Here is a 25,635-nt window from a genome sequence, read left to right on the forward strand (position 1 = left end):
GGAGGGACCACTACCTCCCCTGGGCATTATCAAAAAAAAGGAGAGGGGCCATACGGACCCCCTGCATTGCCTGTAAGGGCCCCAGGGACCACCGCCTCCCCGAGCCACATTTATAGAGGTAAGGGGGCCCGGTGGCCTGGCCTTAGGGACTTCCCCGGGGCTTTCTTATTTTGTAAAAAAGGAGTTGGGGCCTCGCAGAGGTGGTCCGTGAATCAGTGTGTAAGAGGTTGTGTGGGTGAGTGATTTGGTGTGTGAGAGGTTGCATGGGGTGTGAGTAGTTCTGTGAATGATGTCATCAGTGATGTAATTTGAGATGTCTTCAGTGATGTCATCAGTGATGTCACTGACCATGTCATGAGCAATATATGTGAGGTCATAAGCTATGTGAGGTCATAAGCAGTGTGAATCTGTTTGTGAGCCATGGGATGAAATATGATAGTAATAACCTAATATTTCTAATATAAACAAGATTAATGCGAATGTAGACATACATCATCCAGATTGATGGTCAATACCAGAGCTATTTATACGTTTTTTCTTCGTCAGGGAAACGTATTGCAGTTCAAAATGATGGAAAAATAATGACTATATGTTTTCCGTACAACATTGAAACACTGGCCTTTTAAATTACCAGGAATTTTCAAGAACTTGAATAATTTGAATTTATGTAGTAACTCTTGTTCTATGTCATTACAGAAGCATGTTACTGTCACATACTATAAGCTTACAGAGAACACCACAAAAGTATGGTTTCTGAAAGTTAGTGCCTATATGTACCAACACCAAGGTGAGGAGTGCCTTTCTCTTCCAATGTAATAAACATACCTGCCTACAAGGTGGGAACTATTACGTTCACTTCAGGAGTTTTTAACCTTTTTATCAACGTGTTACCATACAATAAACTGACATAAAAGAGAACAATGAAGGACCCTGCATTGAACTATGGGTAGTAAAATCTCAGTCATGAATTAACAGTACCCAAACAGGAAATGCTTCAGCAAGAAAGGATGGCTTCTACAGTCCTGAAAATATTAAAATAATTTAAAAACTCCACTATCACCATCATTGCACAACAGCATGTTGCGAGTGCCATCTTAGGTTTTGGGGTCCCTGTCTCTAAATCCTACAAAAAAAAATAATAAAAATTATGCAAGGGTCCTGCTAGATATACCCGACTGTCTGGATGGGTTGGGTGTTCTAAAAGTGTCCCCCATTGGTAAAATGATTTAGGAAAGTTTTTTAGGCTGTTCATTAAATCCGCAGATCTATTGTGTGCCTAGACCTGGTCCCTTAGAGGTCCCTGGGCTAAATATTGGCTCTTTATATCCCAAATACTGCTGTTTTTTAAAAAAGAAAACATACATCTATATCCATCCACTGAACTGCAGACATAGACTATCTCACACACACACACACACACACAACCCAACACTCATAAACATACCCACATGCTGACATACAAACGTTTACAACTCCACACACACTCACATAGACTCCCATGCAACCCCCATACACATAGTCACAAACATACACAATCTCACATTTACACACTCTCACCCACACAATCCATAAACACACACACTTAAACAAACAAGGTCAGCCCCTCTCACATACACATAACTCCACACATCCATAACTGCAGACAGAGGCAAACACACCTCTTAACACGCACAATGACACACACACAGTCCCACAAATGCACCCATGCACAGTGACACACACAATCCCACATTAACAGTCGAATACACATCCACACAACCACAACACACAACACAGCTCCACACTCATACACACCTTCACAAACCCTCACAGACACACAATAATACACACATTACCCCACAAACAAAACCACACACAACCACAGACATACAAAGCTACAAACACACACATAATTCCACACATATATCCATACAAGTTCACAGTCACTGGCCTACAAAAATGATATAATTCCTACACACACATACTCATCCATTCAACTACACACATATTTATACAAATACAATCCAACATTCACACACTCAGATACACACAAACACAAAAATACACAAGCATCACCATGCACATATACTGACACACAAACCCACACAACCCCACACACATACTCACTCACATTGGCACAACTGTACAGACACAAAAGCACACCTCACATATACCCACACAACTCCACACACACAACCCCAACACACACCTTAGCACACACACTCGGCGTTTGGGACTCGTGAATCCTACCTGAGGTTTGCTCTCACCCCTTCCAAGGGGATACCGCTGACTGCCTTGGCGTTGGTTTTTACTGCTTGCTGCACCCGCTTCGCGGGTGTCGCTACGCGCCGTCAGTGAGGGGCAAATCTGTTCATCTCTTCCCCGAGGAGCTGCGGCCGTTGAGGAGCACCAAGGAGGTCGCTGGAGGAGGAGCAGCGTCAGTGAACTACACTGACCAGGAGGCTCAGCGCTGCAACACCAATTGCCGCTGCGCCCCCTGGACACCACGCCCCCGCCCGGCCAGGTGCAAATAGCCGGTGATTACAACCATTGGGCGGGATAGCGTTCCTGTGGGAGACGGCGTTTGGGACTCGTGAATCCTACCTGAGGTTTGCTCTCACCCCTTCCAAGGGGATACCGCTGACTGCCTTGGCGTTGGTTTTTAAGAATTGCCGCACCCGCGACACCGCAGCAACACCAATTGCCGCCGTGCCCCCTGGACACCACGCCCCCCGCCCGCAACGCCCTTTATTAAGGAATAGTAGCCGCACAGCGAGACGCGTGCGGGACGCCGGGCGAAGCCCGGGCAAAGGGCGGGCAGTCTGTGGCAGTCAGGGGCTGTCAGAGGCTGGGCAGGGCCACCCCCCCTTCATTTTCCATCTTTTGTCCCAGAGTTAGTAGTCTCCATGTGGGCTCAGAGGCACACATGTCTACCCGTTCCGGGACGCTTTGAGGGGTGGGGGAGAGGGCGCCGCGGGGAGCTCCATGATAGGCGCGATGGATAAATTCATCACAAGAGTAGCTGCTGTCATTGAAAAGGAGATTGTGATGACGGAAAGTCGCCTCTCACAAGACTCTTTTCCAGCCAGACGCTCCTCGCTAGGAGCAGTGGCACATGCCCTGTCTCCAACTCCTACCCATCCTGCCTCCCCTCTCCCTGGGACTCTGTCCGAGCAGCCACGGTTTGCAGCAATAGGGGCAAGCATTGATAGGTTGGAAAGTCTGGTAGCAGAATCCTTGCCCGTTAGCTCTAGTCCTGTGGCCACAGGACCCCGACCTGTCATACCCCCAAGCCCACCCACCGGCCAGGAATGTCAACCGCCCCTTCAGGTCCCTTCCCCGGCCCATAACCCGTCGTGTTCGGCACGAGCCTCCCTGGTCCGAACCAAGAGAAAAAGGGATACTAGTACACGGAAGGGTAGTCTTATATCACTTCATAAGCGCCCGAGGAAGTATGTCCCAAGAGGCCCTACCCTACTAAATGGTCGAGGACCTGCCACACTGACCACCGAACCATCTGAAGGAAATGTCCCCCCAGTAACTGTGGCTGAAACTACACAGGCCCATCTCACGGTCCCAGCACCACCAACAATGCCCCATGAGGTGCCTTCCCCTAAGCTCATTGAGAATCTGGTTAAGTGCTTACTGGTCCCGCTCATCGATCAAGTCAAGAGTCTGGGGGACAGGCTAGATAGGTTCGAACAGACCACCCGGGACAACTTCTTTTCCCTGAAATCCCTTATCAAACTACAGTCTAAATCTAGGGAGGACACTGCGGGTGGGAATGACGGGAAAAGGGATTTAGGGGGCTCAATCCCGGCAACACTGCCGCCAACGTCTGCTCCTGCCTTAGTAATAGGGAAGGCCTCGACATCTGTCTCTGCGACCCCTGCTAGTGTAAAACCGGTACCTACTACTCACACTGTTCAGGTCCATGCTAGTACCCCCCCGATAGCGAGGAATGCAAAGTCTAAACCTGACCAAAAGAAGCTGCAAGAGGGAGGGGCCCATATTAAGCCAAAACGACCAGCTTACCCAACCATTGATGCCAGGGGAGTTGCCCCGGTACCAAAGGGAAAAGTAACAACGAGTCATCTTGGAGCCCCTAGCCCTGCCGTCATACCGCAGAAGGTGGCTCGAAAATGTCCCCCAGTTAATCTCCCCCCAGAGTGTCATCCATATGTTGCCGTCCTGATCAAAGTTCCCGCCTTGAAGGATGCTCAGTTGGAAACCCATCAGGCACTAAAGAATAAAACCATCCACTGGCTAAAAGCCAATAGACCCCTTCCCTTGGGTGTGGATGGTTTGATTCTTGGAGTGCGTAGTGTGGGATGGATTGGACAGGGAAAAAAACTGTTCGAGGGTGACTGTGTGGTAGTCAACTTCCAAGATATGAGAGCTGCCCACACAATATGCAATTCTGGGAAGGCTATGGGTGGTCCAGGTATTGATGCGGTTGATTTAACATACTTTTACCCGCGGCCAGTTATGAATTGTCCTGGCCAACCCCCTGTGGATACCTACCAACACAGCGCTGGCGGCCAATGGCATCCCGCAACATCTCTATTCCAGCCGCATGCGGTATGGCCGAGGTCGAGCTGGGGTCCCAGGGGGTACTGACTCGTCGACTCCCTTGGGGAGGCTCGGGGGGTTCAAACATCTGACGAACCTTTCCACCCATCCGTAAAGTTGACTGGTCCACCTACCCCAATAGGGAAGCAGGCTGCCCTAATGGCTAGACGGGAACCAGGTGAGGGGCAGGATCCAAATGAAGCTGCTATTGACCACCCCCTTTTGGCAGAGGTAGGCTCGGATGGCACTGCCGAGTCCAGTAGCGCTGCAGCTGTGACGGACCCACTTATTAGGGTTTTCAGCTGGAACGTGGCTGGTCTAGACAGGAAGCTGGCCTTGCCTGACTGGAATGCTCTTGTGGAGGAGTACTCCATATGTGTGTTTCAGGAGACTTGGAGTAGGGAGCCCTCACATAAGGCAGGTTACTCATCCCACCATATACCTGCTGTCTACCCAGAGTCCGGTAGGGGACGTCCCTCGGGTGGCCTCCTTATTTGGGTAGCTTCCTCCCTTAACTGCAGGGTAGAGGAGCATCAGACAAATTGCCCGGATCTCCTTACTATCACCCCAAAAAATTCCAGGGGATGTGTCATTCTTAACATCTTCAATATTTATGCGCGGGGTATAAAGGGAGGCAGACAATCTCCCACAATAGCTCTTCTTGAGGGTCTGCTTAGATCTTCCCCCTACAAGTTTTGTACCCTGGTCGCGGGTGACTTCAACTGCAAGTTCGAGCCTCTTGGCTCAGAAGTCACCCAAGACAAGGAGGAGGATGACTATAGGAGGGGGATACCGGCTTTAGAGCTTAGCCCAATCAAGAGATGGACGGAAGTGGCGCTCCAGGTTAATTCCCTTACCTTGGAGTTTATTTGAGGGCCCTTAATGGTAGGACTAGATCCGATAAAGCGGGAGCCCACACATACAACAGGCCTAACCACATGTCAAGAATTGACTACATTCTGCTTGACGTCCACCTATGGAGCTCGGTGGAAGATATGGAGATCATATCTTCCATTGAGAGCGATCACAATCTGCTCTCTCTTGCCCTGTCTCCTTGGTGGTTAGAGGGTATAGGGGGCTCGCCTTCACGTGCTATTGTTCCCGGTGAATCAGTTGTCTCGAACTGTGGCAGACGGCTGAAGTGGGCTAAGCTCACGCTCTCGGTTGAGAAGATGTCCACCATAACGCAGCTCCTAGCCACAGCCTCAGATAATCTCGATTCTCTCGAGGGTGGGCCGGTGGAGTTGTCCGACCGGTTCTGTAATTTAACCCAGGCATTAAGTAAACTGTTTATTGTCCCATCCAGCCACAATGGGACGAAGTTACGCCCCCGGAAAAGACAGGGTTGGTTTAACCGCAAGTGCAGGGAATCTAAGACACTGCTCGTTGAAGCAGTGAAATCTAAGTCCCAATCAAGGACCAGGGAGGCCAGAAGGCTATACTCACATTGTTTGAAAACTGCAAAAAAGGAATGGGAGGATAACTTTTGGCAGGATCTCCTGGCCGCAAGTCGAGGGAGAGACGCTAAAGGCTTTTGGGACTTGGTGGGCAGTAGAAATCGTCCTGATGATACCCTGAGGACTTGTACGATTCCAGCCCAGACGTGGTTCATCCACTATAAGGCCCTATATTCAGCTGTAGAAGGGCCACTCGATGACCCATTTTCCCTTCCCTCATTTTCATTGGATAGAGCCACTGACCCCTTCACTGCACGGGAGGTTACGAACTTGATTAAATCTCTGAAAGCAGCTGGTCCCGACGGGTTGCCTGGGGATCTTCTTCGAGCCTATCCGGGTGAATGGGGTATTTTGATTTCTGCCCTCCTGAATGCCATCATAGAGGGAGGCCCTGTCCCTGAGTCTTGGAAAGGGGCAGAGGTAGTCCCAATCTTTAAAAAGGGCTGTCGGGACCAACCGGGGAACTATAGGCCAATAAGCCTCATAGACTCAACCCAGAAGGTGGCGGGAAAAGCGATTTTGGGGAGGATTCTGCATTGGGTGGACGACTTGCAAGCAGGCTTTCGTTCCGGTACAGGAACCATTGAGTAAGTGTTCAGACTGTTGCTTCTACACTGGAAGGTGGTGGAACTGGGCAAAGGCATTCTCTACCTGGCCTTTATAGACTTAAAGACCTGGTTCCTAGGGAGGAACTCTGGAGGGTCTTGCAGGGTCTCGGGCTGCCCCCTTACATCCAACTGCTTCTCATCAAACTACATAATGACAACTATGCCCAGGTGCGATGGGGACAGAACGGGGAAAAGACCGATAGGATCCCGGTTAATAGGGGTGTCCGACAGGGTTGTGTATTAGCTCCCACACTATTTTCCCTGTACGTGAATGGTGTGGTAGAGCACCTGCTTGAAGAACCAGCAGACGCCCCCTCATTGGGAGGTGTGAGGATTGCAACCCTGTTGTTTGCCGACTACACCCTCCTCATTTCAAAGACTCCCCAGAGCCTCCAGAAGCTTTTGAACCGTTTTCAGGATTTTTGCTCAAAAAGAGGGTTGGTCATCAATGTGGACAAAACTAAATATTTAATCATGCACCCCTCCCCCGTAAGTTTGGCCGCCCTCCAATACTGAATTCTGTTCCCCTAGAGAGAGTCTCAGAATTCGATTACCTGGGGATTCGCATGAGTGATGTCATGAGCTGGACACCCCACATCAACAAAATGACCCTTAGCCACAAAAGGGTGGGGGGAGCTTTGCTGAATGAGTACCGTAACTCATCTAAGCAATGTGTAGCCCCAGTAATTGACATTTATAAAGCCGGAGCTGTCACAGCATCTCTCTATGGGGCTGAGCTATGGGGCCTTGGCAACATGGAGGTTCTGTCCAAGGCAGAGAACAAATTTCTGAAGGACCTTCTGGCCATCCCGTTGAGTACCCCAACAGTTCCGGTGCTTTTGGATGTGGGTTGCAAATCAATTAAGGACCAGGCTCGCTTCCGGCCCCTTCTTCTTTGGGCTCGTCTGTGGAGGGTTCCCAAATTGAAAACATATGCGGACGGGTTGTCAGAGGTGATGGGAATGGGTGGTTGGCACAAGATTAAGTGGCTCAGGGACATCAAAAATCTCCTGGGAGACCTAGGTCTGGGGTCTTGCTGGACTACACATTCCGCCCCTCCGAAGGTGACCCTAAAAAAACTATATTGGGAGTGGGTCTCTGCCCAGCTCATCAGCAACCCGCGCCACTGCAACTCCACCGCAGCCTATTTGAAAATAAAAGACGTCGTTGCTTTTGAGCCTTACCTGGACATAATTACAATTTCTGCTGACCGGGCCCTCTATATTAAATTTAGAGTAGGCACCCTACCCCTAGGAGACCTGCTCTCAAGATGGAACAAACCCGTACAGGCTTCACCTTATTGTGCCCTATGCCCAACTAGGCCTGAAACTGTGGCTCATTTCTTTTTTGAATGTCCTGATTACACCCGCCCAAGAAGACACTGGCTCAAACCTCTCTGTAGACAATTGGGAACTCGCCAGTATATGGTGGCCTTACGGATTTTATTAACTGGCACATCCTCCCCCATAGTTTGTGCTGTGTCTAAATTTTTTAAATGGGCATGGTTGATCCGCTCAAAAAGACTGTCTATATCAATTTAATTCATTTTTAATTAATTTATTTGGAATGTCTGACATAATATCGACAGACAGAATATCGAAATACAAAAATATCGGCACAAAAATATCGACATCAAAAATATCGGAGTCATATCTTCATAAAGGTAAGTACAAAAATATCGAAAAAATAATATCGTAGTACAAAAATATCGAAATAAAAAATATAGTTTTTTTAAATGTATTAATAATAATGTAAAAATAATTTTAAAATACATATAATTTTACAAATATTAAATAAAAATATTAAAACAAAATTAAAACTAATACATATACATTTAAAATAAATAAAACACTTAATAATTTAATGTAATTTTCTTTTTTTTAATTTCATTTAATTGATTTAATGTATGTTTTTTTTATTTTTACCCTGTACGCCTGTACCCCAAAAACCCAAAACTGACCCTGAACCCTAAAAATATCCCTGTACCCCAAAAACCCAAAACTGACCCTGAACCCTAAAAATATCCATGTACCCCAAAAACCCAAAACTGACCCTGAACCCTAAAAATACCCCTTTGCCCAAGAACTGAAAACTGACCCTGAACCCTAAAAATACCCCTTTACCCAAAAACTGAAAACTGACCCTGAACCCTAAAAATACCCCTTCACCCAAGAACTGAAAACTGACCCTGAACCCTAAAAATACCCCTTTACGCAAAAACTGAAAAACTGACCCTGAACCCTAAAAATACCCCTTTACCCAAAAACTGAAAACTGACCCTGAACCCTAAAAATACCCCTTTACCCAAGAACTGAAAACTGACCCTGAACGCTAAAAATACCCCTTTACCCAAAAACTGAAAACTGACCCTGAACCCTAAAAATACCCCTTTACCCAAAAACTGAAAACTGACCCTGAACCCTAAAAATACCCCTTTACCCAAGAACTGAAAACTGACCCTGAACCCTAAAAATACCCCTTTACCCAAAAACTGAAAACTGACCCTGAACCCTAAAAATACTCCTTTACCCAAAATTAATTAATATTATTTAATTACCAATTAATTATTAAGTAACAATAACAATAAAGTAAATATATTAGCACATTAGCTGTAATTAATTTAATTTAATAATTAATATTATTTTTCCCAATTAATTAATTAAGAATAACAAAAAATTATATATAAAAAAAATTACTCTAATTAATGTAATTAACTAATTAATGTGGAGAAGTGTGGCTCACTGGTTAGAGCAGGCAGACCCTGAAGCAGAGGTCAGACCCGGGACCAGGGTTCAATTCCCGACGCGGCAGGGTGTTGAGCTCAAATGTCCACGGACTCGATAATTCTCGCTTCGGTGCCTGACCTAATCATGGGTTCACACTCTGCAACTCTGGGCATTAGGCTTGCTTAATCTCCACAACGGCCCCCCGCGGCGGGATGCCTGGCTTTCACCTTGGGGATACCCTGTAGGGGCTATCTCACAGGGAAAAACCAGGACGGGTTCCCAAGGCAAGCACGGGGGTCGATTCTGGCGCTATATAAGAAATGTAATAATAATAATATTAATTAATTACCAACTAATTAATAATTAAAAATATGTACAAAATTATATTAATTAATTAACTAATTAATATAAATTAATTACCAATTAATTATTAATTAAAATAAGTACAAACATATATTAATTAATTAATTATTATTAAATTACTTCCCACCCTATTCCCCTATAAACCCATAACCCGCTACAGAACATATTTATAAATTAATCAATTAATTAAAATTAATTAAAAATTAATTCTCAATTAATTAATTAATAATTCCTACTAATTAATAATTAATTTAACATAATTAAATTACTTCCCACCCTATTCCCCTATAAACCCACAACCCGCTACAGTAGTAAAATACAATATTTAATTAAATTACATTAAAAATAAATAATAAAACATAATAAATACAATATAATATACACTAAATGTATTTAAAAATTGATATTAGTAACATCGAAGTTATTTATTTCAATATTATTGACATCGATATTTAAAACTTCGATATTACTGATATCATACTAATATCGATATTAAGACTGTCGATATTACTTACCTTCGATATTTTGTCCCATCGATATTTAAACTTCGATATAATTGTATATCGAAATTTAAAACTCGATATTTTGTCTGTGTACCATTTATTTGCGATCAACTGAAAGTTTTTATCTGTCTTGTTCCTAAATTGTACAGTCTTTTTCGATGTGCTGTTTTATATATTTTTGTAATGCTTTTATGATATTTGCATATCGAAATAAAGCTATCAACCAACCAACCAACATGCACACCCACACAACCCAACACTAATACACATATTCACACAACCCAACCTCCCCACACACATACTCACCCACACTCACAATCCACCACACACAGTCAAACACCCTTGCAAATCCACACAAACTCACACAATGCCACACATACTCTAACACAAACATCCCCCCCCACACACACCCACACCAGCACAATACCTCACATACATATGTACACACACCACCCACATACATATACACACATACACACACACACACATACACACTCACACACTTTGGAGCTTTAGGGCCTTATTAAGAGTTTGGCAGAAAATTGCTCTATCACAAATGCGACAGATATTAAGTCGGTCTTATTACAAGTGTATTGGGGTATAATGATCTTGTGATAGGGTCTGCCAAATTCTAAATCAGTCCTTTACTCTCCTATGGCATTCCTGAAAATAGCAGACTGAGAACACTCTATTACTTGGATGTAGTACAAACGTATTCTCTATCTCCAGCCTTTACCTCCAGCAGCCGGCCCATTGACAAGGGTGTTCCCCAGGGATCCATTCTAAGCCCCACACTTTTTAATTTGTATCTATCTCCTTTAGCCAAGATAAATATAGATCATGATTTGATACAGTGTCGTACGTGGATGACACTCAACTGCTAATTACCCTAGGACCTGATACCAACAACACGAAACTCAGATTTAAGCAATGTGTGGCAGACATCAATGATTGGATGACAAACAATCATCTCCAACTTAACGCTGGTAAAACGGAAATTATACTCTTTGGAAATGCACAAAAGTTGTGGACCAATACTGGTGGCCATCTACGCTAGGCACCTGCCCTTCACCTAAGACAGCAGCCCACAATCTTGGAGTGATAATAGACAAAAAACTCTCTATGTCTGATCACGTCAATCATGTGGTTAACACATACTATGGGCTAATGCGTAGCCTTAGAAAAATCTTTAAATGGATCCCATTGTCCTCACGCATGCCTTTAGTGCAGGGATTAATCAAGCTTCTTGGACTATGGCAATGCTCTGCTAGCATCCATAAATGAAGCACACTTAACAAAGCTCCAGATTTTGCAGAATACAGCAGCTAGACTGGTTCTCAACCTGCCCCCTCGCTCCCCCTCGGCCCCCAGTATGAAGACCCTTCACTGGCTCCCCATCAGAATGCGGATCACCTTTAAACTATGCTGTCTGGTACCCAAAACTCCTAACAGAAAAGGGCCTTAATATCTAGCAAAGAAACTAATAAAATATCAACCAATAAGAACCCTTCGATCTGCCAGAAAACAATTTCTGACCACACCAAAATTCTGCACCGTCAAGAATGGCGGCAGATCAGTCTCCAAAATCACCCCTACGATATGGAACACGTTGCCCATACACCTCCGTATGGAAATTTACCATAAGAAATTCCGCAGATCCCTCAAAACCTGGCTATTCTGAGTCCCTTCCCCTTGGCAGTTCTTCCTCTCCTCGTTCCCCCAGTTTCTGAGTGCAAGCTACCGCTGTGAGATATGCGCTTAACAAATACCAAATACATACATACAAATACATATCCTCTGCTCTTTCAATTGCAATATGAAGGTAAACAGAATGAAAGAGAAAGGCAAACAATTGAGAGGTGCATGATTAGACATAGAGCATGTGTATGATAGGGAGAGAGACATGGACATCAACATTTTTCCACGGGTATTAATTTAGTAATAAATAAATAAGAAAACAGAAAGTCAGGTATTATATCTTTGTGTCTTGATAGTTCTACGGTATATAGTACTATGAACTGCACATTTTTATTTGATTGTAGCATTTCTCTTTGAAGTTATTAAGAAAAAGAGAATATGCTCCTCAAAATTCCTGCATTAGAGACTGTGCCCTCCAGACATGCACACTGAGCAACTGATACAACCAGCAAACAATTGCTTTTAACTATTCAGCATATGTCAGTTGACTATGCTCATATTTCACAATTGAGAAACAATAGTTAGAGGTTAACACCAGTTTTCAGTGTTGCTTTAAATAAAACTGAGTATGTACGTACAAGACAATTTGTATCAGAAAATAAATTTAATGTTGATCCTTCCTAATAAGTTTTATCAACTTCTAAAAGGTTTACAGAGCCCTTCGTGGTCCTTTAGGATTTGATGCTATCAGCCAGCATGGTCGGCGATGGCCTTCACCCCTCTGACAGAGTAGCACCTATTTGATTTAGCATTGTTGTCACTGTTAAATGCTGACTGAGCCACTGTGTTCATGTTGCCCATAATATGTGGGAGATTGAGCTGTCAACCAATCAATCTTTGCCAAGATTTGTGTTAAAAAGTGCTGATGTTTGCCCATCAGCAGTGGGACTCACAGTGTTATCTCCATCTTTTCTACCACTTGCCTACTTAATGGTTCTGAAGGGCAGGTCAGTCAAAGTCCAGAGTCCAGTTAGAGCAGGATATGCACAAGTCAGCAAACACTGTTAGTGAAACTTTTGAAGAGTGAGCAGAGGGGAACCAGACAAGGGATGGTAAATGGGGGAAGTAATCATAAGCAATTACCACTTTCCATTCCAGAATAAAAAACACAAAACAACAAAATACCTAAATGCAATGTATGAACTCTGGTGGTGGAGGATGGCAAAATATCACAAATTGATTTTATTTTACTTTGTATACTATTGCCAAGTGGGTCCTTGTCCTGTGACACTGTAAACCAGTCCCGGCTCTTCAGCTAACAGCATCTTACAGGACACATGACAGCAAGAGGGGTTGGGAGAAGGGGTGGTGCACAGGGTACAGTCATTTACATGTGACAGAAAAAACAGTACAGGCAGGACTAGTAGGGAGGAGAGAAAAGAAAGGAAACTGGTTAGAAGAGGGGAAAGGAAGGTGACAAAGTAAAAAGTGAAAATGAGAAGAGCTGAGAAGATGGAAAGGAGGGGCGGCTTAGTATGGTGAGGAGATGATATGAGGGCAGGTGAAGGAATGAATAGGGACAATAGAGAAAGTAGAGGAGCTGTTGAAATAAACCTTGCCATTTATCACATAAATCTTCATAAATGAACCCCAGCACTAAGACATCAATGGCTTGCAAAAGATTCTGATCCACACACAAAGGGAAATTTTATTTTGGGTGATGGGACGTACATTTGGCCCAATTCATTGTTGGTAAAAAACATTCTGCTCCAACTAACCACTTTTCTTACCTAATGCCGTTGTGAGCATCGGAAATCCAGAAAGTGTCACACCTGAAAGAGACCGGAAGACCACAAACATGGGATAATTGAGAGCTACTGCAGCGGTCATCGCGAACATCACTGAGCACACACAGCACACCAGGAGCATTGTCCGCCGGCCATACCTGTGAGGAAACACATGAAAAGCATGGCTGCCTTAAAGTACTTACACTGTGCTAGCATAGATAGACATGTATCCTCAATTCACAGGCTCTGAAAAACTTACATTAGGAAATAAGAAGCAATCCACCTAGTCAAATATACAAGCAATCAATTTAGCACAGTAAGAGTGAGCATAAAGTCTGAATATAAACATGGATTCATGTTGTGCTTGAGAGAATTTGAGGTGATTAACACAATCCTTTTTCAAAAAGTATGTGAACATCTATGCCCCCAATTAAACAAACAATTGCAAGCCAAAGCCTTCAGTACCCTGGAACTCTAATGGCCTTCATGGCAATGCTATAATATCACAATTTGTTGTTAGGCTTCATTCATAAGGTTCAGGGTGTAGCTTCAACTTAGGAGTGTTCATACAGGCTGCACACAGTTACTCTAATGATTTGTGCTTGTGTTCTATAGAATAAATAAATATACCAAAGTTGATTTGTGATCTTTAGTCAATCAACATTGCAGCCTTCCATAAATGTCTTGATTATTGTGCATTTTGGATGGCACTCTAATATAAAAAGGTCCTAGCATACATTGATGTATTCAAGTACCTTCAAGTGTACATTCCAAAAAGATCCTCTATTCAAATGTCCGTAAATTATTGTTGCTTTTTGTAACACTCACTGTCTTTCTGCTTTGTTTGTTATTAAACTTCAATGTGAGTTGGGAAAACCAGTGGTTAAAAATATTTTGAAGTATATTTTTTTATTCATGTACATAAATGCATTTTAGTTACTTTAAGTTTTACTTGAGTCAGATGCAATTGCCTGAAGTTTTTTACGAACCAGCAGCACTTCAGTTTGGTACTAGGTGTCCCTCTAGAGCCATATGAGATTGTTACTTATAAAACTCAGAGTGAGGCGCCAGTCTAGAAATGTGCATATACTTTAATGATTTATGCTTGTTTTCTATTGGATAAACATATTTGTCTAAAGCTGGTTTATGACGAGTTCATATTGCAACATTAAAAAAATGTTTTGCTTGTTATGGAAAGAGCTGATTATACCCACAACACATAGGCACTATCACTGATAAACACAGGTGCCTTACACTTTTCACTTCTCTTGGGAAGTGGCTGGGAGTAGGACTTTTTTATGTGGATGTATGCATGTATATTGTCAAAATGCAGTCACTCACAGTGAAAGTATCCAATGGTTGAAATGGGCTTAGATGTTCATATATGCTTTTTATTATATTGGGAATACGAAGAATTTGAGTGAAATTCAAACAGACCAATGGTAAAAGAAAGTTGACCAAAAGCCTCTACAGATATATGTATTTTTGTTAGAGCTGGAAAGACCTGAAAACAGACTTGTATGCATGGAGACCTGACCTGTAAAGAGCGGGAAGGAAACCCAAAAAGAGGAAAACTGATCAGGAGTGAACCTGAGGCGTGATCTCAGAAACGTATGCTGATGAGAACATCAGGCACCACAATTCAGACCTGCCAAGTGCCACAAAGTGGTTCAACACAAAATGATGCCCCCCCATTGCAGAATGTGGTTGAAAGCTAACTGAAGTGACCACAAACTACGGTAAGTTGAGGAAGGAGGTAAGTTTATTGCCGTTTGTCTGCACAGCTTCCAGGGACAAACAACCAACAGCCCTGGGAGCTTCAAGTATCAACATTCTATCACGAAGGAAGCACATTTACAATATCAAAGAACAGATGACATAGAAGGAATGGTAGGATAGTTTAACATTACTACAATATCTCCCTTATTCACAAATAAACAAAATAATGATAGGAGCAAGAAAAGAAAGAAACAAAGAATAAAAACAAAAGAAAAAAAGAACATCATTAACAATAATGCAATTGAGAGACTGAATGCACAATAAGATTACATATAAAAAGATGCATTGCAAAAAAATTACATATCACAAGACGCATTACATATCGAAACGTTTGGGTGGAACCTTCCTCCGACTACTCTTCCGCAAAGGTGGAGTTTGAACAGAACTCTTCCCAGCAATGGAACCAGATGTTCCTGAAGAGGAAAAAGATCCTTTACTCATATCAAAATCAGGACCTCTGTGGACTGATTTGTTGGAAGCAGATACAGGACTAGATTCCAGTCCCATTTGATGTGCAACCTTATCTGGAAGTTTGTAAATTCTAGAAATGTTCCACCAATTCTTTCCATTGACCCTGACTGCATAATGAGAGATAGAATCTACACAAACAGGCGGACTGAATTTAGACACGCCTTTGGGCACATTGTGAGTATTTATAATTTTTACCCAATCTCCCACCTTGATTTCATGTGCCCAAACATTCTTGTGAGAACTGGTGTCAGAAGAAGAACGAATATTCACTTTGTTACTCACACCACTACAACAACTCTTGGAGATCTCACCACAGGCTCTCAAATCAGATGAAAAGGTAGACATTGCAGAAAATAAACCCCACTGCCTCATCCATGCAGGACACATACTAAAATTAGCTACTCTCCCTCGCAACAATTCAAAAGGACTTTTCCCCAAATCAGTACATGGAGTGTTTCGGTGAGCCCATAACATGCTTTGTACAGCTTCTCTTACTTCAACTTTGCTAGATACAGCCCACTGCACACACTCAACCAAAATATGGTTCATGCGCTCAATAAAACCATTTCCTTGAGGATGATAAAGTGCAACACAACGGTGAACTATACCAGATTGACCTAGAAAATTGGACATCTCCTTCTAAACGAATTGGACCCCATTGTCCGATACTAGCTCTTTGGGAAATCCCTCTCTGGCAAAAAGACTCTCCAAAAATCTAATGACTTCATGTGTGTTAGGATCAACCATAAAGTGCACCTTCCATCACTTGCTGTACTAATCAGCAATGACCAAAGCAAATTTAAACCTATTAGATAATGCATTGAAAGGTCCAATAAAATCCAAAGCTAACTTCATCCAAGGGCCAGATGGTAACTCAACCTTAAATTTTGGAGGGACAACAGTTTTGATCACCTCGTCACTCGAACAACAAGTGATACAATTTTCAACCTCATTCTGAATTTGTTGGTCCATTAAAGGCCACCAATATATTGCTCGGATTCTGAGTTTGGTGCATGTTTGTCCAAGATGACCCTCGTGTCCAGCCTCAACAATACGATCTTTCAAACCCACTGGAGGTACAAACTTATCTCCATGTAGGATCATCTCACCTCCTTCAAGAGACACTTTATCAGCTACCTTCGAAAAAGGCTGAAGTTGACCCTCTAAATGATTTTCTTTGGGCCAACCTTGAATGATAAAAGTTTTAACCTCCTTGAGAATAGAATCTGATTGTAAAGCATCAAACCATTTTTTCTCATTAAAAAATCTGCCATTGCAAACATCAATGGATGTAATCATACATTCCTCATCACTTGCTACAAACTCACTTTCAGAACAAGGTAACAGTAACCTGTAGAGAAAATCAGGTCTAATATGTTTTCCCCCAGAGATGTGATCAACTGAAAAATTGTATTGAAATAATTTAGAGCTCAACCTAGCTATTCTGGGAGTATGTTCCTTTACCACTACTCCATTCAAAATCGGGATAAGAGGTTTGTGGTTAGTCAACAATTTGAAGGTTCTACCCCAGAGAAAACATTTGAATCTCTCGACTCCCCAACAGCAAGCGAGAAGTTCTCTCTCAATTACTGAGTAATTTTTCTCACTAGGACGTAGTGAGCGAACTACAAATCCTACTGTATGTTCAACCCCATGTTTAATCTGAGTTAACATGCCACCAAGACCATCCAAGCTCGCATCAACATAAACAATGGATTGTACAGAAGGATGAAAAGGAGTGAAAATTATACAAGAACCAAGTTTACTCTTGATATTTACAAAATAATTTTGACACACTTGATCCCACAAAAATGTAGTTTTTCTTTTCAAAAGATCACGCAGATGTCCAGTTTTAGCTGAAAAATTGGAAATGAATTTAGAATAAAATTCTCACATACCCAAGAATGATGATACTTGCTCTTTAGGTTTCGGGCATGGGACTTTGAAAATGGCTTCTACCAGAATACCCTTTCCAAAAATACAATGTCCTAGATATTCAATAGACTCAACTCCAAATACACATTTACTCTTATTGGCAACGATCCTTTTTTCTTGTAACCTACTCAAAACCTCAGTAAGGTTTTTATCATGAGAAAACTTGCACTTTTCTGCCACAAGGATATCATCCTGAAAGACCACTGTGCTTTCAACGCCCATCAATACTTTCTCCATAATGCGATGAAACACGGAAGCCGCTGACGCCAAGCCAAACAGCATTCTTTTAAACTGAAAGGTACCAACAGGGTAAACAGATGCAGTGAGATGTTTTGAAGATATGTCAAGCTCGACTTGATGATATGCCGAAGATAAACCTATCTCCGAAAACCACTTGGATCCTTCAAACTTTGAAACAATATCATCAATATGTGGTAATTGGTGGGAATCCACCCATATTGCTTTATTAAGACTGCCTAAGTCAATGCAGACACTGAGATTTCATTTTTTTTTACGTGCGACCACCAAGGGGGTTACCAACAACGAAGATTCTACTGGTTCAATCACACCAGATTCACACATTTTCTTTAGTTCTTCCGCTAGATCATCTCTAACACTGTACATTGCGTAATTTGTGTTTCACCAGAACAGCTCCATCTTTCACCTTGATAAGATGTTTAAAACCTTTAATCAATCCAAGATTGTAGCAAAAAAAATCAGGAAGTTTGGTAGCCCATATTGATGAAACATCACTACATGCTTCCTAATTCACAATAAACACAGGTTTTTTTGTGCCAGGTCTGAGGGTCATACCGAATAACCCTTGGTGGTACCACCCTAGAATGTTCAAATCTTTCTTTGCAACATACATTTTTCCGGTGATACATCTTTCTTTGAAAACGAGTGTACTTTCAAAAAAACCTTTCAACTCAATCTTCCTTCCTTCGTAGGAGACAGGATTTCTGTCAGGAGGCTCAAGACACTTATCACCCCACACAGAGTCAAACAACTCCTCCGTGACCATCGTCATATGTACACCTGAATCAACGAGTAATTGTCAGATTTTACAATAATGTCGACAATAGGGTCTACACACTCCTCACAATCATCCTTAACTACTAACATCAAATCACTCATTGAACTCACAACATCCACATTATTGTCAGATTTGTCGTTGTCATCCCATACAGCATTAACATTGCTTCTGGACATACACACTTTAGCAAAATGTCCTTGTTTACCACAATTCCGACAAGATGCATGGACATATACGCGAATTTGGGAAATGTGAGGGAAAACCGCATTTGGAACATGCATTTTTATTGAGTGAATTTACATATTTCTTTTCTTGTCTAGCTGAAGGTCACTTCCCTTTTTGTTCAACACTATTTTTTTCACCAACATCCTTCACCTCTTTCACTGCTCCAACCGCACTTTTATCTGATTTTAACTCATTAGAAGATGTTTGAGATAATTCCATGCTTTAACAATAGATATGGTTTCTTCAAGAGATGGATTTTTTAAAGTTAATAGCTTCTCTTGAACTTTTTTATCTCTACAACGTACCACAATTTGATCTCTGATCAGCTGAGAAGTAAAACCCTCAAATTCACACTCAGAAGCCAGAATGCGTAACGAAGCTACATATGATACAATACTTTCACCAGTTTGTTGTTCTCTGGTAAAAAAAATTGTGCCTGGCTACTACTAGTCTCCTATCAACATCAAATTGTACTTCACCCTCTCGTACTTCAAGTGGAGGTAAATGTTCAAAAACAGCTTGACCTTCAAGGCCAAGATTGTGCTCAAGAATATACTTCTTACGTTCAGCACTAAATCTAATACCACCAATAGCTCCTAAATATTTTGTAAATGCCCTGTACCATACTTTCCACGCTACTGGTGGGTCTCCTGGAAGCTGTAAAAAAGGAGAGGGGGCTTGTACACTTTGCATAGCTGAAAATAAATATTAATAAGTAGAAACACTAGGTTTAGGTTTCACAATTTTCACAACTTTCACTGTATTGACAAGAATAATAAACTATCAAATGCAAAAAGATAACATGAATCTAATTATTCAGAATGAAGCCACCACTTTTCTTAAAAATTCTCCTTTTTAAAAAAAAAAATGAATATTTCCTAAGAAATAAAAAGTCAACAGAGACTGTAGTGAGCAGAAACAAACACAATATAGAGAAAGCAACAAAAATATATATCCTTCACTTCACCCAGGTTCTTCCTTTTTACTCCACACGATGATCGATTCAAAAAGTAAAGGGCATTGTGTTAATATTCATCCAGACTGAGGGGCCGATTAGGATGGCGGACGGATCGCCACCGACATGCAGGCGTGGCGATCCGTCCGCCATCCGTGAGCGCCCGCCACCTATTTCCCCCATCATATTACAATAGCAGGGGGACCGCGGCAGAAAGAAACACCGTCCGCCGCAAGGCGACCGGTGCGGAAAAGGGTTCATATGGCTGCCGGTGTATTCCAGACACCGCCAGCCATATTAGGATGCCTTTCCGTGAAGGCAATGCCGCCACGGAAAGGCAAGCGGTCTTTACTTTGTGGGCCCCCAGAGGGCCATGGTGAAGGCGAGAGGGGGGTGGACATGGGGGGTACCTGTGGTACCCCCTGCATTTGCATACACAAAGTGGCAGGCACCGCGCTGTGTCTGCCGCTTTGTGTATGCAAATGCATGCCTGCAATTTTAACATTGCGGCCGCAATGTTAAAAATGCATGATGCGCCCGCCAGTGTGGCGGGCACATCATAATTGGCATGGCGGGACCACCGCTCACGTTGCGGATGGTCCTGTTTTCCACAGGGATGGTGGACGGGCAAAGTCCGTCCGCCATCCTAATCGGCCCCAAAGTATATTATGCACGATAGAGAAGTCTTGTGCTAGACGAAGTTCAATCCTCAAGACTCTTCCTACGAGTGGTTCGCAGAAAAACAGAGTCAGACGACAACGACAAGAAGATCGTAGACGTTCTAGTTGCTGGACGTGCACAGAACTTGCGTCACTGTTATCACAAAGCACGTATCATCAATTGCCTGCAAAACGCGCACTGGGCATGCGTCACTGCTGCCACGAGCAACACGTCATCATTTGCTGCACGGAAAGCAAGGAGTGAAGACCAACGGCTATTCCTGAACACGCACCGCTTCCTCCAATTATATGCCAAATTCAGAGACCAAAACAAGGAAATCGGGACCAACCTTGAAGACGGTGAGCGTCACACTGGCGAAGGAGAAGCTCTGATGATAAAGCATGTCGATCGATGAATCCCACAGAAAGTACTGTCGAAATATTGTCGTGCTAATGAGTAGGGAGTACGATAATTTTCTTAATATTAGCCGAGACACGATGTCCCATCGGCGGTTCACCAACACAAAGCACTTCGTAGAATTTTTCTGTTCTAAAAAAAAACAATTCGGACACAAAGATGTTTCTGCTGCACACGAAAAGATCAGCACATGTGGGATGGAGACAGCGAACGGTGGACCACCTTGTCGCCAATTGAAGTGAATAAATGAATGAAGGGAAATTTATACCGCTCAACTTAGCCCAAGGGCATCAAGGTGCCACAAACTACGGTAAGTTGAGAAAAGAGGTAAGTTTATTGCTGTTCGTCTCCACAGCTTCCAGGGACAAACAAGTATCAACATTCTATCACCAAGGAAGCAATAGAACACTAGCACATTTACAATATCAAAGAACAGATGACATAGAAGGAATGGGAGGATAGTTTAACATTACTACAGTAACCCTAGACGTAGTTCGGCTAGTAGCACTACGCATAGCTATGCGAAGTGCAAGTCGCACTACGCGAGCTACGCGAGCTACGCGATCAGTGCAAACCGCATCTTGCACAGTGCAAGCGCTCATTTTCTGCCTCTCGAGTAGTTTTCTACTCGAGCAGCAGCTTTCTCAACGTGGACTGGTAGATTCTCATCGAGAGCGGTTGCGAGCATACGCGACCACTTGCAATGAGAAACCTGACCTCACCGCATTGAGAATCTCGTCCGGAGGTTTATTTTCCACGCTTGCGATCGGCAACTTGATGTTGCTGATCGCGAACAAGGAAAAAGCCTCGCCCGGATGTCATTTTGCTCGCTCACAGTCGCCAACTTGACGTTGGGGACCACGAGCAAGCACAAAATGACCGCTACACTACACGTGTATGCACTGTGCTATGTGCAATTCTTGTGGTGCGAAGTAGCACAAACTTCGCAAACTACGCAAGCGTATCGTAGTACTTTGTCCAGGGTTAGTCAAAGGGGAGCCCCTGAACAGTTGCCCCCCTACACTGCAGGGGCCTGCTCAGTAAAGCAGAGTATCTTCCCAGAGTAGTTTAGCTATTTCAATGCATTCTGCAAGGCATGCAATAGCATGGCTTAGAGTGTGAGGGGTCATCTCTAAAACTAGAAACCCTGCCCCTTCAGCACTGCTGGTGCTGTGAGGGCCTTCATTACACCCCTGGTGCCATACATCTCAAGATAAACTAACACATATTGAGGAATTTCACTGCAAGGTCGTACAGCTGTTGTGCAATCAGCATAGTAGTCTTCTTTCAGAAAAGAGGTTCTCTCCCTTCATGCCTCTGAGAACTACCAGCCACAATGAAGGTATAGCTCAGCTGGTGAAAAGGAGCAAAGTCCTGTTGCATAACAGGAATAAAGAAGCATCCGCTCCTACCTGCTACCTAGATTGTACCTGTATTTGCTGAATTAGTTGAGCACACAAAGATCAAAAGCAGGTTAAATGCAAAGCATAAATTGAAAATGGACAGAGCGGAGAATAAAAACCATAGTAAGCTCTGTGACCTTACTGTCTAGAGTCAATTATCCCCACTGTATCTCCCACCCTCATAGCAATTAGAAGATAATTGACTTCCACCAGGAAAATTATCAACAGTTATTTATTAATTAATCTCCCGTTCTTATATTACTTGGAAAGAACACAGATGTCTGAAGGGCAGATGTTCAACACATGCCCAGACTTTACTTGCATAATCGCAGTTTTGAGTTTCCTATTGTAGGTTTATGATTGATTAGAAACAGTCATATAGTGAGAGGAGAATGTGGGTTTTCGGGGATTACAAAATATGTATTTATTCAATGTTGTAAATTGAAGGCATTACCCAAAGGTGTTGGAGCACTGTACGTAGGAAGTGGCATGTTACCTATGGTAAAAGGTGCAACTCAAGGTCAGCAGATCTGGCTATTAGAATTGAGAATAGTCAGAATTAGCGAAGAGAAGATCCAACAGATTTGGGAAGGTGAAGTAGTACTTCACTTTACAGAGAAAGAGAAACAGGATTAGAATAAAAGGAAATCAGAGTTGGGAAAAGCCCTTAGCATGAAGTTCAAAGTGCCAGGTAGAAGCTTTCTAGGAGGTAGATTCCTAACAAAGGATCAGGATAAGAGAGTTCATTAAGGAGTATCTTTCAAAGAGGGAGGCTGTCAGTTTGGTCTTATATATAGGCAGTTAAATGTAAATGTATAGGCATTTATATAGCGCACTACTTACCCGGAGGGTCCCAAGGCGCTTCGACCGCTGCGAAACCCTTCCTGGCTTCCCTGAGAGATGGTCCCTTAATGGGTATCTCCAGGGTGAGACCAGGCATCCCCGGCGGTCTGGTGGGGCCGTTAGTGAAGATGAGGCAAGCTAATGCCCAGAGTTGCCGAGTGTGATCGCTGATCAGAGTGGGCACCGAGGCGAGAGAATTATCGAGTCCGCTGACCCTGGTCCAGAAACCTGCCGCGCCGGGAATCGAACCCTGGTCCCGGGCCGTCCTCTGCTCTCGGGTCTGCCGCCTCTAACCAGTGAGCCACACTACTTCAGTTAAGTAGATGTTTGTAGGCAGAGAGGCAGAGGTCCAGCCTCTGATAGTGACAAACTGAAAGAACTGTGCTGTGTGTGTTCCTTTCTGAAAATCAGGGTTCAAGAAGTGGTGTGCCGGCAATGCATGCGGACTGAGCCCACCAGATATCTTTTGCTTGGTGCCACAGATTGTAGGTGGCGGTGTGTAGGGCCTTATTAGGGATGAGGGCTGTTTTATATAAAGCTCTAGCTTGAATAGTCAGCTTTCAGTACCTTAGAAGTACCAGTGAGATGCGCACTGCCACATGAAGCACTGCTTTCAAGGGAGCAAAGGTACTTTGGGAAGTCCAGTCAGGAGAGAGTTGCAATAATCAATCCTACATAGCACAAGTCATTCGATAAAAGACTTAAGATTTTGTTCCGATCTTGCTCCGAGATGAGACGGGCAGAGCCATAGAGCAAATGAGGTTCAAAGGGCACATGAGATGTGTTGATTAGTGATTTGAAATGAGTAGCCTTTGCATTGGAGATGTTTCTTTTGTACAGTGATCTGACTGCTGTTTGAACTGACCTTCTCTGTAGAGTCACCCCCCAAACTTTGTGCCTTTTACCCTCTACTTTTTGCTGAAATCGTTGTTGTTAGCTTTTTGACTCTGTGCACTTTGGCACTACTAACCAGTGCGAAAGTGCTTGTGCACTCTTCCCTAAACATGGTTTAGTTGGCTGATTGGGATATTATACCTGATTGGGATATTTAATTTACTTATAAGTCCCTTGTAGAGTGGTATACCAAAATACTTAGGGCCGGTAAATTAAATGCTACCAGTGGACCTAAAGCACTAATTGAGCCACTCCCTTGAGTAACACCTTAAAACATGTCCCAGGTCTGCCATTGCAGCTTGAACGCAGTGCTGCACAGCCATATCGACATGGTATTAAACCCTCCCTTTCCAAGCCTTAAAGTCCCTTTTTATTACACATAAGTCACCCCTAAGGCAGCAACTGGGTAGCCCATAGGGCAGGTTGTACTTTTAAGTTTTAAGTTCCTTGTGGTGAAAAACTCCTAAATTATGTTTTTTACGGTGAGTCTACTCCTCCAATAGGATAACATTGGGGATTCCTTATTAAATTTAATAAGCTGTAATTTCTGATTGGGAGAAGGAAACTATCTCATGTTTGGTGCCTATGATTTTGTAATGATAAACATTCTTTAGTGGTTGTGGATTTTTCATTACAATTTTGAAAATACCGCTTTTAGAAAGGTGACTTTGTACCTACAGCATATCTTGGGTCACATGACTGGGCGTAGCTGACAGACTTTGTGGATTCCTGTCAGACCATAACACATTAAAGAAAGGAGGTGTGCCTCAATGGGTTTATCTGCTATCTGCTGATGATGGGGAGGGGGGCTGAGCACAACCTCACTTAAAACTAGATAGTGTGTGTTCTGACATCACACAAGGGGACTAACAAACCTGTATTGACACTGCAGCAAGGTTGTAGCCAGGGCAGGTGAGTTAGGAAATTACATGCCCTTCAATGAACCTTTCCAGAGCCTTCTTCCACCTCCCAGAAGAATGGTACCAGGGTATAAAAATAGGATCTTCAGACCTACTTTTCAGTCCACTACTGGATCTGCAGAATGACTCTCAGAGGACTACCTGCTGCTGTGACATGCTGTGCACCCTGCCAGACTGGGAGTATTGTTCTGCTGCCTGGAACCTACTTTGAACTCCCAAATACCAGCTCTACTTTTGAGCCAGGCATCTTCACCTGCACCTAGGACAACTATCAGGGACTCCAAGTGCTAATTTGCTAACCTCCTTTTCAGAGTCACAGTGACATAAAAGTCTCCCACCATCTTGAACCTGTACTTTTGTCCTGAACCCCTAGAGGTGTCCCAAAAGGCCTGGACCCTTGGTAGTGTTTCTAAATTTGCCCAGATGACAAAGAAAACTGAGGACTTAGGCACGTTTTGTGATCC

General features: G+C 43.2%; 1 protein-coding gene across 1 annotated transcript in view; it reads right to left on the reverse strand.

Annotated features, from left to right (window-relative positions):
- The window catches only part of LOC147706720 (solute carrier family 22 member 7-like), a 158,314-nt gene that overhangs the window by 92,984 nt on the left and 39,695 nt on the right, over nucleotides 1-25,635 (reverse strand). The window contains exon 3 of the mRNA XM_086925118.1: nucleotides 13,637-13,791. Coding sequence (XP_086781244.1) covers nucleotides 13,637-13,791 — 155 coding nt within the window. The remainder of the gene's footprint in view (nucleotides 1-13,636; nucleotides 13,792-25,635) is intronic.

This window comes from Lissotriton vulgaris, chromosome 6, assembly GCF_964263255.1.
Source record: "Lissotriton vulgaris chromosome 6, aLisVul1.2, whole genome shotgun sequence".
NCBI classification, from domain to species: domain Eukaryota; kingdom Metazoa; phylum Chordata; class Amphibia; order Caudata; family Salamandridae; genus Lissotriton; species Lissotriton vulgaris.